Source organism: Gossypium raimondii, chromosome 4, assembly GCF_025698545.1.
Source record: "Gossypium raimondii isolate GPD5lz chromosome 4, ASM2569854v1, whole genome shotgun sequence".
NCBI classification, from domain to species: Eukaryota; Viridiplantae; Streptophyta; class Magnoliopsida; order Malvales; family Malvaceae; genus Gossypium; species Gossypium raimondii.
The window spans coordinates 43,894,493-43,906,318 of record NC_068568.1 but is presented as its reverse complement, the minus strand read 5'-3'; the positions used below and the strand labels follow the sequence as shown (position 1 = coordinate 43,906,318).

The 11,826-nt window shown below is 31.3% G+C and overlaps 2 protein-coding genes and 1 long non-coding RNA gene across 3 annotated transcripts; 2 read left to right on the top strand and 1 right to left on the bottom strand.

The window, feature by feature from the left end:
* The first annotated feature begins 1,382 nt into the window (after positions 1–1,382).
* On the top strand, positions 1,383–5,273 carry LOC105780551 (vesicle transport v-SNARE 13). Its single transcript, XM_012604948.2, has 6 exons — positions 1,383–1,549; positions 1,641–1,776; positions 3,526–3,584; positions 3,673–3,861; positions 3,966–4,136; positions 4,956–5,273. Exons 2-6 carry the CDS (start codon positions 1,683–1,685, stop codon positions 5,106–5,108), a joined length of 666 nt encoding a protein of 221 aa, XP_012460402.1. The 5' UTR covers positions 1,383–1,549; positions 1,641–1,682; the 3' UTR covers positions 5,109–5,273.
* On the bottom strand, positions 5,115–6,824 carry LOC128040589 (transmembrane emp24 domain-containing protein p24delta8-like). The gene is made up of 3 exons (XM_052629682.1): positions 6,399–6,824; positions 6,209–6,285; positions 5,115–6,062 (listed from the first exon to the last, which is right to left on the bottom strand). Exons 1-3 carry the CDS (start codon positions 6,450–6,452, stop codon positions 5,918–5,920), a joined length of 276 nt encoding a protein of 91 aa, XP_052485642.1. The 5' UTR covers positions 6,453–6,824; the 3' UTR covers positions 5,115–5,917.
* Positions 6,825–10,420: 3,596 nt separating this feature from the next.
* On the top strand, positions 10,421–11,370 carry LOC128040588 (uncharacterized). Its single transcript, XR_008195360.1, has 2 exons — positions 10,421–10,704; positions 10,966–11,370. It is a non-coding gene; the product is annotated as an uncharacterized LOC128040588 (long non-coding RNA).
* The last annotated feature ends 456 nt before the right edge of the window (positions 11,371–11,826 follow it).

The window sequence follows — 11,826 nt, the reverse complement described above, 5'->3', positions numbered from 1 at the left end:
TGAGATAAGAACTTTCCTTTTCACCCTTGAGTTATGACATGGATTTTCTCATGGATGAAATCTAAGGCTTCTTTCTTGCTCTCCCCCATATAACTTGAAGTTCGAGGTATTTAGAATCATTTTGTATATCATTTACTTCTATCGTGCCTCTCAAAGAGCATTTCACCTATGTTAGCGTATTGGTAAAAAAATATGGAAGACTAGTTGAAGTTAACTACTTGCCTTGAAGCATTTTCGAATCGTAGTAGACTGTCAATAACATCTACACAATTACTTTTGTTTGTAACTCTGAAAATGAGACAATCGTCCGTAAAAAGGAAATGTATCAAAATAATTCATCAAGGTTTGATTTTGAAACCTTTGAATTGATTATTATTAATCGTTTCGTAGAAGAGGGTCGAGGGAGTATTAACAACAAAATGAAAGAGATAAGGTAAAAGTGGATCACCTTACCTTAACCTATGATCAAAATTCCTTTCCTCTCATTTCATTCACAACCATAGAGAAAATTGACATTAGTAATATATTCCACAATTCTTTGAACCCTCCATTCATAAAAACCCCACCTTCAAAAAGAATTGCTCAAGAAATCCCCAATCCACAAATCATAAGATTAATAGCCATCATTCCTTTCTTTTTCTTTTTTTGTTAATAGCATGAAAGACTTCATCTTTTCTATAATAGTACTTAAGAATGCATACCTTGGGGGGAAAATTTTATTGACTAATATATAGTTGCTAATACGGAACAAAGAACGCAAAGGCTAATCATACTAAGAGTTTTACAGAAAAGTAGAACATTGCTAGGGTGATATCGATTTGGTCGAGTTTTTGAATTGTCCATTATAATTTTATTGACTAATATATAGTTGCTAATACGAAACAAAGAACGCAAAGGCTAATCGTACTAAGAGTTTTAGAGAAAAGTAGAACATTGCTAGGGTGATATCGATTTGGTCGAGTTTTTGAATTGTCCATTATAATTTAGTTCGGTTTTTGATTTTTTTCATGTTAATTTTTGTATAGGATTTTTAGAAATATTTTGACAAAATAAGCTTTGTTTTATGAATTTTAAATATTATTTAACAAAATTTCAATTTTTCATAAATATTTTAAAAAATATTAAATTTTCAAGAAATTTGAATTATTTTTACTATTTTAAATATAAAATACTTAATTTTATAATAAAAATTAAAATAAATTATATATTAAATAACAAAATAAAATTCAGTTTAATTTTAAGTAATAGCTATTTTTAAATTTGTATTTCAATAACCGTCGGAGTTAATTTGTGATTTTTTAGTTTTTTTAAGAGAACCTCGAACAATACAATCAAAGTTTATAGCTTGTATACGTGTCAATCACAGACCTCGAGACTCCCAAAAGCAATCAAATTACTAAGGTGTGTTTATCATCGCCCCCTCACCACTTCCTCACACGAGAAAAACGATAAACAATAATAACCAAAAGAGATGTCGTTCCGTCTCCTTTTACTTAAAAGGTAAGGAATATTGTCGAAAGCCACCGAGCCACGATCCTCGCCATCTCAGGTTCTCCCTCGGTCGCTCACTCTCTAATGTTTTCAACTTTTTTTTAATAAAATTTTGTGCTGATTTTCAATTGAATTTCCATATTTTTCAGTTGATTTTAAAGAATAGTATTTTAGAAAAAGGTAATTAAAAGATGGGTGAAGTTTTCGAAGGATATGAACGGCAGTATTGCGAGCTATCCGCGAATCTTTCCAAGAAGTGTACGGCTTCTGGTGCTCTGAATGGAGGTTATAATTCAAATCTTTATGCATATAAACGATTTTCTTTATTTCTTTAATTTTTTTTGCTCCTGATTGCTGTTACGTAATGGCATAATCAGTGGTTCTGTTTCTAATTTAGCGTGATTAAGGATGCTCAGGTAATTTTGTGTTAACTTTGTTGCAACTATGCTGATTACAGTTTAGGATTTAATTTAATTTTTGAAACAAAAAGAATGCTTAATTGGGAGATATTAAGTAGAATAAATCAAGATCGGATTTACTTTATCTCTCGTTTTGTTTTTAAATTCAAATTTAATATAATTTAATTAATATTCATGATTTTCACGATGTTATTTTCTGCTTAAAGTATGTATTTGTTTATTTATTTATACTTCTTTGTGGATTTTTCTAAGGCGTTGATGTAGATTTGGGGAAAACTCGAACATTTGCCACTTAATTTTAGGACTTTGACCTAAATACATCTATTGAAGCATTTGAAATGCCCTGAATTTAGGCGATAAAGTGAAATTTAGAACGTGATTCTGAAGTATATAGTGGAATGCATTTTGTGATTGGGATTAGTTTTCAGTTATTTAACTGCATACCGATATATTTAAAAAGCCATGAATTGGAATTTTCCAAAGCAACTTGTATAACCTTATCATATTTTAGTGTGCGATGGTGAAGCTTTAAGAAGGCTCTTAGTTTGTTCTTAATTGCATGTATCATGTGAATACCTACAACATGGAAGCGATGGAAAAGAGTTTGCTAGACAGAGATTAAGACATTTGGATACAAAAAAGAATAAACAAAGTAAAAAAGGGAAGTCAAAGGAAAAAGCCATGAATTGGAATTTTCTAAAGCAACTTGTATAACCTTATCATATTTTAGTGTGCGATGGTGAAGCTTTAAGAAGGCTCTTAGTTTGTTCTTAATTGCTTGTATCATGTGAATATCTACAACATGGAAGCGATGGAAAAGAGTTTGCTAGACAGAGATTAAGACATTTGGATATAAAAAAGAATAAACAAAGTAAAAAAGGGAAGTCAAAGGAAAAAATTATCTATGTTACTCGGACTTAATGTGAGTGTTGGATATAAGTGTGTTTTCGACATAGGTATGTTTTACTTCTTTAAAGTTTTCCAATTTTTTTGGAGTGCCTTTGGATGGTCATACACCCATGCCTTTGTTTGGATATCTGTCCAACATGGGTACTTCAAGAAAAATTAAGACTTGGAGCAACATAGTTGAATTGAAGTCATCGACTTATGGCCTGGTAATAATGACATTGAGCTGATATGGCTTATGGTATACCATTTAAGGAATAAGAAAGATCAATGTATGTCCCTGGTGGAATAAAAATTTATTTGGAGTGCCTTTGGATGGTCACACACCCATGCCTTTGTTTGGATATCTGTCCAACATGGGTACTTCAAGAAAAAATAAGACTTGGAGCAACATAGTTGAATTGAAGTCATCGACTTATGGCCTGGTAATAATGACATTGAGCTGATATGGCTAATGGTATACCATTTAAGGAATAAGAAAGATCAATGTATGTCCCTGGTGGAATAAAAATTTTAAGTTACCTTATTTTAAGAAAAAAACTGTTGTAAAGCTACCTTTGCTTCCACCTGTGTAAGGAGTTTTGTAGAGGTTCATGTGTAATTCATCAGAGGTGTTCAGTGAGAAATGTTTCCAATTTCTTTGAGCATCAGCATTTCTAATTAGCCAATTGTTCTTGTTCCAATTCTTAATTGGTTTCCTGATTTTCAGAGAAGAAGAAACAAAAACTTTCTGAAATAAAAGCTGGACTAGAAGATGCAGAAGCTCTGGTACCTGGTTCATTGCATGTTTCAGATTCTCATTTGTTCTTTCCTTTATTTGAGTATTGAACTTGATATTGCTCATTTTGTTTCTCAGATTCGGAAAATGGACCTTGAGGCAAGAAGCTTGCAGCCAAATGTGAAGGCTGTACTTCTTGCTAAGTTACGGGAATATAAGTCAGATCTTAACAATCTCAAAAGTGAAGTTAAAAGAATTGCATCTGGCAATTTAAATCCAGCTGCTCGAGATGAGTTGTTGGAGTCTGGAATGGCTGATGCCCTCACGGTATATTTTGGTTCTTATGCCTAAATTTTTAATGTGCTGTTGTTCTATAATTGTTCTGTTCTTTACGTTTAACTTTTGATTAGTTATAAATGAACATGCAATAGGCATCAGCTGATCAAAGATCAAGATTGATGACAACTACGGAGCGGTTGAATCAAAGCAGTGACAGAATTAAGGACAGCAGAAGAACCATGCTGGAAACTGAAGAGCTTGGTGTTTCAATACTTCAAGATTTGCATTCTCAACGACAGTCTCTCTTACATGCCAATAACACGGTATCTCTTTACGGCTTATGTTCTATAATACTCTAAACAAGTAGTATGCTCTTTTTAGCTTTAGTTTTATCATATTGGATTTGTTGTTTCTTTCCATCTCTATTTAGGAACTGTTTGATTATGATGTTAATTTCATCCCAAAAAGGCATCAGCATGCTACCTTGTAGAAAGCAAGCATTATTATTTTCTTTCTCCCCATTTTGAGTTACTATTACTTGAGTTTTTATGTTGAAGGCTTATTTAATAGTTAGACTTATAAACCCCTTTTTGTTGGTTTAAGTATCTAGGAGGCTTTGTAAATTTTAATGTAGTCCAGAGGTGCAATTTGTTTTACTGTAGTATTCAGTAATTTAATATCGCTTTGTTGATATTGATGCAAACAAGTAAAATTGATAACGTTCTTAATGAAAAACAGCCTCAATGCTGATGTGAATTTATGAAATTTGATAATACAGACTTGTAGGTAAAACATATTATTTTGTCAGATTTGAATCATGTCCACATTTAGACAGTTTTTCATTAATATTGTGATCCATGTTTTACTTGTTTGAACCAATATCTATTGTACATGAAACATTGCTTTACCATAGTACATGGACTGTCTAGATGTTTTTAACACCAATTTATTACTTGATTACGGTTATTTGACCATAAATTTTCCCTGTCAACTCTTGTTGTTGATTGTGAACCTTTCCATTGCATGAGCATGCGATGTCGTAAGAGGACCTCTTACTCGATAATTAAACCATGGATTTTATCTCATCAAGATGTAATGGTTGATCATAAACATCTGAAGTTGGGTTTCTTATTTGGTTACAGCTTCATGGAGTGGATGACAACATTGGCAAGAGCAAGAGAATTTTGACAAATATGTCGAGGAGGATGAGCCGGAACAAGTGGATCGTAGGTATCATTATATCACTCCTCATCATTGCTATCATCGTTATTTTGTACTTCAAACTTGCTAAATAATCCCTGTTTGTTTTTATCTTCAACTCTTGGTTTTTGGGTTTTTTTTGGAGAAGTTTTTTTTTTTTTTGTTTCCCATTTTGAGTGCCAATTTGAAATGTGTGCTTCATAAACCCAAAGACACTGTATTATTCATCGTTTCAATTCTATTTGATGACTTTTATGATAGTTTTGTCCACTCTTGCACATCAGCTTACAAAGAAAAAGTAGCATAATTTGTTAATGGGTTTATGCAAACAACAAAAAATTTCATCTTAATTAAATAGTCTTATTACATTTAATTTCTGGAAAGAACAATGAAGGTGCAACCGAAAAATGGCCAATCCCTTGTTTGAAAGGGATAAATCTTAAAACTATACATGAACTATGGTTTAATGTACAAATGTAATAGATGAATTTTGATTTTGTATAATTTTATATATAAAATTTTGATTTGATTCACTTTATGTAAATTATTAATACAATTATTGATATAAAATGTTTATATGATGTATACATAAATAATTATATTTATCTAATATAAAAATAAATTGATGTATTTATTTTTGTGTGTGTGATTAAATTAAAATTAAAGTTTTAAGTATACATTTAGACCATAATTAGAGTTTTACGTGTATAAGTATACTAAATTAAAGTTTATAAATAAAAGAAAAATGAAGGTAGAGTTGCTCCCTTCTAATCCAAAACTGAGCTTTAGGGAATAGAACAAAAACTACAAAATTTCCACTTTAAATTGATAAATAAGTCTATTTTCATTTAATTTCTGGGGATCGCACCTCACCATGGCTCTTAGTAAGGGAATAGAAGGAAAACTAGAGGAGCTTCTTGCTCTCAAAAAATGACTTTAGATGCCATATCTGCAAGCCAGCCACAGACAAGCAAAGAAGCAGCGAAAAGAAACTTAGAGTAGCCATTTTTGAATTTGTTTCTTTGTTTAGCTCCTGCATTTCTTCGTCCCTGTAAAACATGCAAGTTGAATAAGGAAACATGGAATCCAAGCCTATGATGTTTTCCAGACCCTGCATTTCCCCTAAACTATCTTCGTCCTCAACTAGGGGAGTCATGAATTCACAGCTATTATAACAGCAATGGTTGTTTCATACCTCTCACGAAGATAGAACATCTCTTCATGAATGGCTGATACTGTGTCATACAGTTTCTTCAACTCAATTTCCTTTGTCTAGCATCAAATGAAACCAAATATTAAGCCATTAGCGGTGTCTAAGACATATTCGTATAAAAAAAATACTCGTATTTGACATTCATTCACAAATAAAAAATCTCAGAATAAACCTTGGACCAATCCTTAGCAGCAACACCACTTTTCCAATCGAACTCAATGGTCATCTTGACAGGAGGCTTGTGTTTATTTGCCCAAAAACAAGTGGTGTAATCCCCACTCTCTGCTGCTGTAAATGCAAATGTACCTGAATCCACTTGATCTCCTAGGTGATAATTGTTCCCCTTTGGTGAACTCACCCTATTTCATCATTTATTTAATTTCGCAAACACAGAAACATTTAACACAAAAATCATCAAAATTGTTTACAACATACCCTGACTACCAGTTTATGAGAATCAGGAAAAGGTTGACCTTCACTTGGATTCACAATGCTGTATTTCCCAACCGTCATTGCATTTGCCTTTATGTCCTCTGCAATGCATTTGGTTTTCCCAGAATCCAGCTCAAATCTCATCGATTCCCCTATCTCTGTTTCCACCACTAATCCTATCATTATCACGATTAAACCCAGATTTAATCCACACATTCTTGTCTTAGATTAACAAAAACCAATAATCCCTGTTTTTTTTTTTAATATGAAACTTCCCAAACTTCGGATGAGATATATTTTAGTGGCTGAATCATAGGATGTAAGTTCTTTAACTGATACAAAGTTAGTACTTTTGTATAATTTTAAAAGTCCACCACGACATTTTAGATGTTTTTTATTAAGACTTTTCCAATCAAACATTACCATTTGTACATAATCTATACTCTAAACACAATAATATGTACAAATCAATTGTATGAAAGTAATTTTCACTTACTATTGGCTCATGCACAACTCCAAAACAACAGCAGCAACAAAACCAAGGCTTTGAAATACAAACTCAGTCTTTGTACATACATAATATGTAAGTAATTCATCAGAAAACTTGTATCCCAAAGCCTTGTTTATTGCTGGTGTTATACAAATGTATTATATGATATTGTATCATTTAATCAGAAAAGCTTGGTAATGAAGAGAGTATTTAAGTTGAAGCATTTATAGAGATGGAGAAATGGCAATGCTAGGGGACCATATATATTACAACATTATGAGTAATTTTACCAGGATGGTGACCACATTTTACTTTCAGAATCTCTAGCTACCCACTTTATTCCATTCCATTCCATTTTTTCTTAAATCATTGAATGTATATTACGGTAATTTGTATTCCATTAGAAATATATTTTATATATACACATCCACTTATATCGGTGTAAAATTAATCGATTTACATCATTTTCATAATTTTTTTAGGATTGATATTTATCCATATAATTGCACATATTATGCATGTAAAATTTTAAATCGATTAGATATCTCATCATATTGATCTAAAATATTGCCCATATTAAATATATATTTAATGGTTAAATTTTTTATATAAAGTAAATAGTTTAATTTTTTTTACTATAAACTTGACATGCATGATCCATGAATAGAAATAAGATATGACGTTTAAATTGTTATTATATCAATCCCAAAAAGGTTATAAAAGAGAGTAAAACCTTGTTAGTTTTACATTATATAATTGGATCCCTCCCTATATGTATATCATAAAATGAACATTAAAAATTAAGGTTTTTTTTTAAGTAAAGGTGTTTATACTCATGAAATTAGAATTTAATATATTCACATTCAATCCAAGAAAAGCTTACTTTTGTCCATGATGCTTTTGAATAAAAAAACCCACATATGTTGTAGAAATTGACACTTAATCTCTAAATTCTTTAATAACACAACACTGATGAAGAATGTGTATCTAATTGGAATGGGATAGAGAGGACCAGATTCATTATTTATAGAATGTGTATCTTTCCTATCAACACTCATTTTCATAACATGTCTCTAAGAATTTTAATTATTCAAATAGACACAAATTCAAATAATATAATTATTATTTTTAAAAAATACATGTTTAACTAATCAATTGGATTTAGATTTAAATAAATTATTAAATAATATACAATAATATGTAATAAATATCATAAAGGTCATGTAAATTCTTGCATCCTCCCACTTCGACTCAAAAGTTATTACTTTCATGATTTAACAATAAAGATTATAGAATTGAAATATGCGATAAGAATTTTGAAATAACCTTGTAATCTTTTTAATCTATCATAAAGTATTTCAATTCTTATCACATATGTCGCGTCTCTCATATCCATTTCAAAATTCTTAGAGAGAAACTTTTTGGTTGCATAGAATAAACCAAAATCATTAATGGCTAGCAAAATATCGTCAACGTATAGTGTTGACACCATTTTTTTGATGAAAACGGGGTCGACTTGGGTTTTGAAAAATGAAAATAAAAACGGGAGTCGCCACCAATCCTTTTAAATAAGGTGTGATTGGATCACCTCGAAAATTGTTTGTTTTTAATAAACGATTTAATTTTTATTAAAATAACGATTTTGGTCCACGAAATTCAAAGAAATGGGTTCGGGAGTCGGTTACGTACGAGGAAGGATTAGCACCCTCGTAACGCCCAAAAATTGGTACCTAGTTGATTAGTTAATGTCTTAATGTCGAAAATTGAAAACTTTGAAGAATTTTAAAAAATACGATCATAAAAACTTTTGAACAATATGCGTCGAATTTTAAGATTCTCTTATTCCGAAAGAATATCATATCCAGCACCTTAGGATATGATACTTTAAACTCTCGAAACCAAGATCATCTTATGGTTTCCAAAACCCGTACTTTGAAATTTTTAAAAGGATATCAAGCTATTTGGCTAAACGAGAAATCGAAACCCAACACATTAGGACACGTTTACTCGAATTTCCAAACGCAAAATATTGCCTTTATTATTTTTTAGAAAAATCATCATCTCGAGAAAACTACATGTCATATCCAATGCATTAGGACACAACGTATTGAATTCCCGATAATGAGCTTCTTATTATTTTTAAAAGAGTAATCTCGATTATTTAGATTCAACGAAGAAAATCGGAACCCAACACATTAGGGCTCGATTCTCTCAAAGATCCTAAATACCGAGTATTACTTATATTTTAAAACTTCTTTTTACGAATTTGAATAAAAGCTATATATGATAAAATAATAATTATGATGATGCAAGTAAAAATAATATGAGCAGCAGTGATAAAATTAATGAATAAAAGGACAAATTAATGACATGCAACATAACAAATACGTGAACGAATTAGATTAAAATAATAATAAAGACATGAATAAATAATCAAAATGAAGATGAACAAAATTATAAAATGATAAACATATGTAGGTGGAAATCATAAAATCTAAAAAGTAAAACAACAAAGATATACGTAAATATACCAATAAACATCAAGTAAAACAAAGATACAAGAAAGAAAGAAAGAAGTAAATAAATAAATTATAGAAGTATGCGTATATTTTAAGACTATAAAAAGAATATATGTATATATAATTTTAAGATATAAAATCTATGAAGGTACATATTTAAAGCTTTTAAGTTTTATAATATAAAAAATATGTATATGTACATGCTCGTATATGAAAACTATAAAAGGTATGCAAAAGTATATATGTATATATATATATATAAGCTATTATGTAATAATAATAATATGATAAGTAACAATAATAGAAATAATAATAATAATAATAATTACTGAAAAAATGGACTAAATCGAAATAAAAACAAAAATACTGGGCGAATTCGAAATAAATAAAAAAGGACTAAAGGGACTAAATTGTGACATGCGCCGAAATAGAGGGGACCAAAATCGGAAATAAGCCAAAGTCCCAAAACGCAGCACTGAAATGGACCAAATTGAAACGAAAACAACATTATGGGGCTAAATTAAAAAAACAAATGAATGAGCAATAGAAAATCAAAACAAATTGAAAATTAGAAGGGGCCAAAAGCGAAATGGCCCATTTAACAGAAAACACGCGGATCTGATCTCCGGGTCGGGTCGGATCATGTTAACGTTGAAACGACGCCGTTTTGGCGCCTGAACCTTAGGCCCAAAACGACGTCGTATGAGCACTGAGATAAATATAAAATTTTAACCTAAAAATCATTTTTCAGCAGCCCTCCCCTGTTTTAAAATTTCTTCTTTCCATTTTCTCTGAGTTTCAGACCCTAGTGCGGCCGACTCCGGCATGTTGCCATCACAGCGCCGCCGTGGCTCCGCCGTGGACGGTGGTTGGGGCCACGCAAAATCTACCCTTTTTTAACCGTTTTAAAAAAATCTTTGAAGGTCAAGCCTCCTAGGCCTCAATGGCTGAAAGAAAAACCCCTCTCGCCCTTACGTGGTCCAACTTCGGCGATGGGGAAGAAGATTCCGGCGACGGGACCCGCGGGGCGAACCTAGGTGCTTTTCTTTCCTCTTTCCTTTTTGTTTTATTTTTGTACGCGTAAAATAAGGTAAGAAACACACAATAGCAGTAGACTAAAAATGAAAGAAAATAAAACAGAAATATAAACCTTAACTTTTTATTGATCTTTGAATAATCCCCCCCTCCGATTACAGTGATGAAGCCCCCCCTTACAATGGTTTTTTGCTTGGCTTTTATAGCCATTTTACACTTTTTCTCTATTATTATTTGCTGTCACTTCCTATTTGATTTTGCAGGTGCAGGTGGAAGAGCGGCGCTGAAGGAGCGGCGAGGGCAGAACAGTTGGTGGCTAGGGTAGGTTAGGGTTTCTGTCACTAGTTTAGGTTGTGGGCTAGGTTTATTTTGGGCTGAATTGGGTAAAATTTTTTTAGACTTATAGACTGTTAATTGATTTTGGTTTGGTTTATTTGGTACGGGCCCGGGCAAATTTGGGCTTCTACATATAGAATAAGAAAAATAAACTTGCTCCCACTGACCTGATCAATGGTGTGTTCCTTAAAATCAAAGGAAGTTAAACTTAATATACACCATGTATTTAAACCCCCATTAAGAAAGATAGTTTTGTATCCATTGGGTACAACTCTAAATTATAATGGTTTTGTAATCAATGTCTTCTTTTTAATTGAAACCTTTGGTGGTAAGTCTAGCTTTAAATCGTTCAGCATTGTCTTTTGAGTCACGCTTACAATAATCTTCTTTTACAATTTTTAAGCAAATCAACTAGATCCAAAACTTTATTTTTAGTCATCTTTCCATTTTTAAAAATACTATAAAATCCTTTACCAAGGTTTTTTTACCAATTTTTCAAGGAAAAGTGTTACTAGCTTTATCTAGTCAATTAAATTTTAAGACATAAAGAGTTTGAAATAAATCTAAATGATGTTCAATATCTAAAATTACACTGTAAGTGTCAATGTCGTTAATTGAAACTTTATTTCCATCTCCCATGTAAACAAAGCTATCACTTTATGGTTTGGGTTGTAACGGATTTCGGCCAGGTTCAATTTTTTTAAGTTTCATAATGTTTTATATTATGTTATTTTAATATATATATATATATATATATATTAATTTGTAGTACATAAAAATTAAATTTA

Excerpts from the sequence above, each read along its gene's own strand:
- LOC105780551 (XM_012604948.2), top strand. The coding sequence starts at position 1,683 with ATGGGTGAAGTTTTCGAAGGATATGAACGGCAGTATTGCGAGCTATCC. Across the intron at positions 1,777-3,525 it reads TTCTGGTGCTCTGAATGGAG|AGAAGAAGAAACAAAAACTT; the intron begins GTTATAATTCAA and ends CCTGATTTTCAG. Across the intron at positions 3,585-3,672 it reads TAGAAGATGCAGAAGCTCTG|ATTCGGAAAATGGACCTTGA; the intron begins GTACCTGGTTCA and ends TTTGTTTCTCAG.
- LOC128040589 (XM_052629682.1), bottom strand. The coding sequence starts at position 6,452 with ATGACCATTGAGTTCGATTGGAAAAGTGGTGTTGCTGCTAAGGATTGG. Across the intron at positions 6,286-6,398 it reads CTGCTAAGGATTGGTCCAAG|ACAAAGGAAATTGAGTTGAA; the intron begins GTTTATTCTGAG and ends ATTTGATGCTAG. Across the intron at positions 6,063-6,208 it reads ATGTTCTATCTTCGTGAGAG|GGACGAAGAAATGCAGGAGC; the intron begins GTATGAAACAAC and ends CATGTTTTACAG.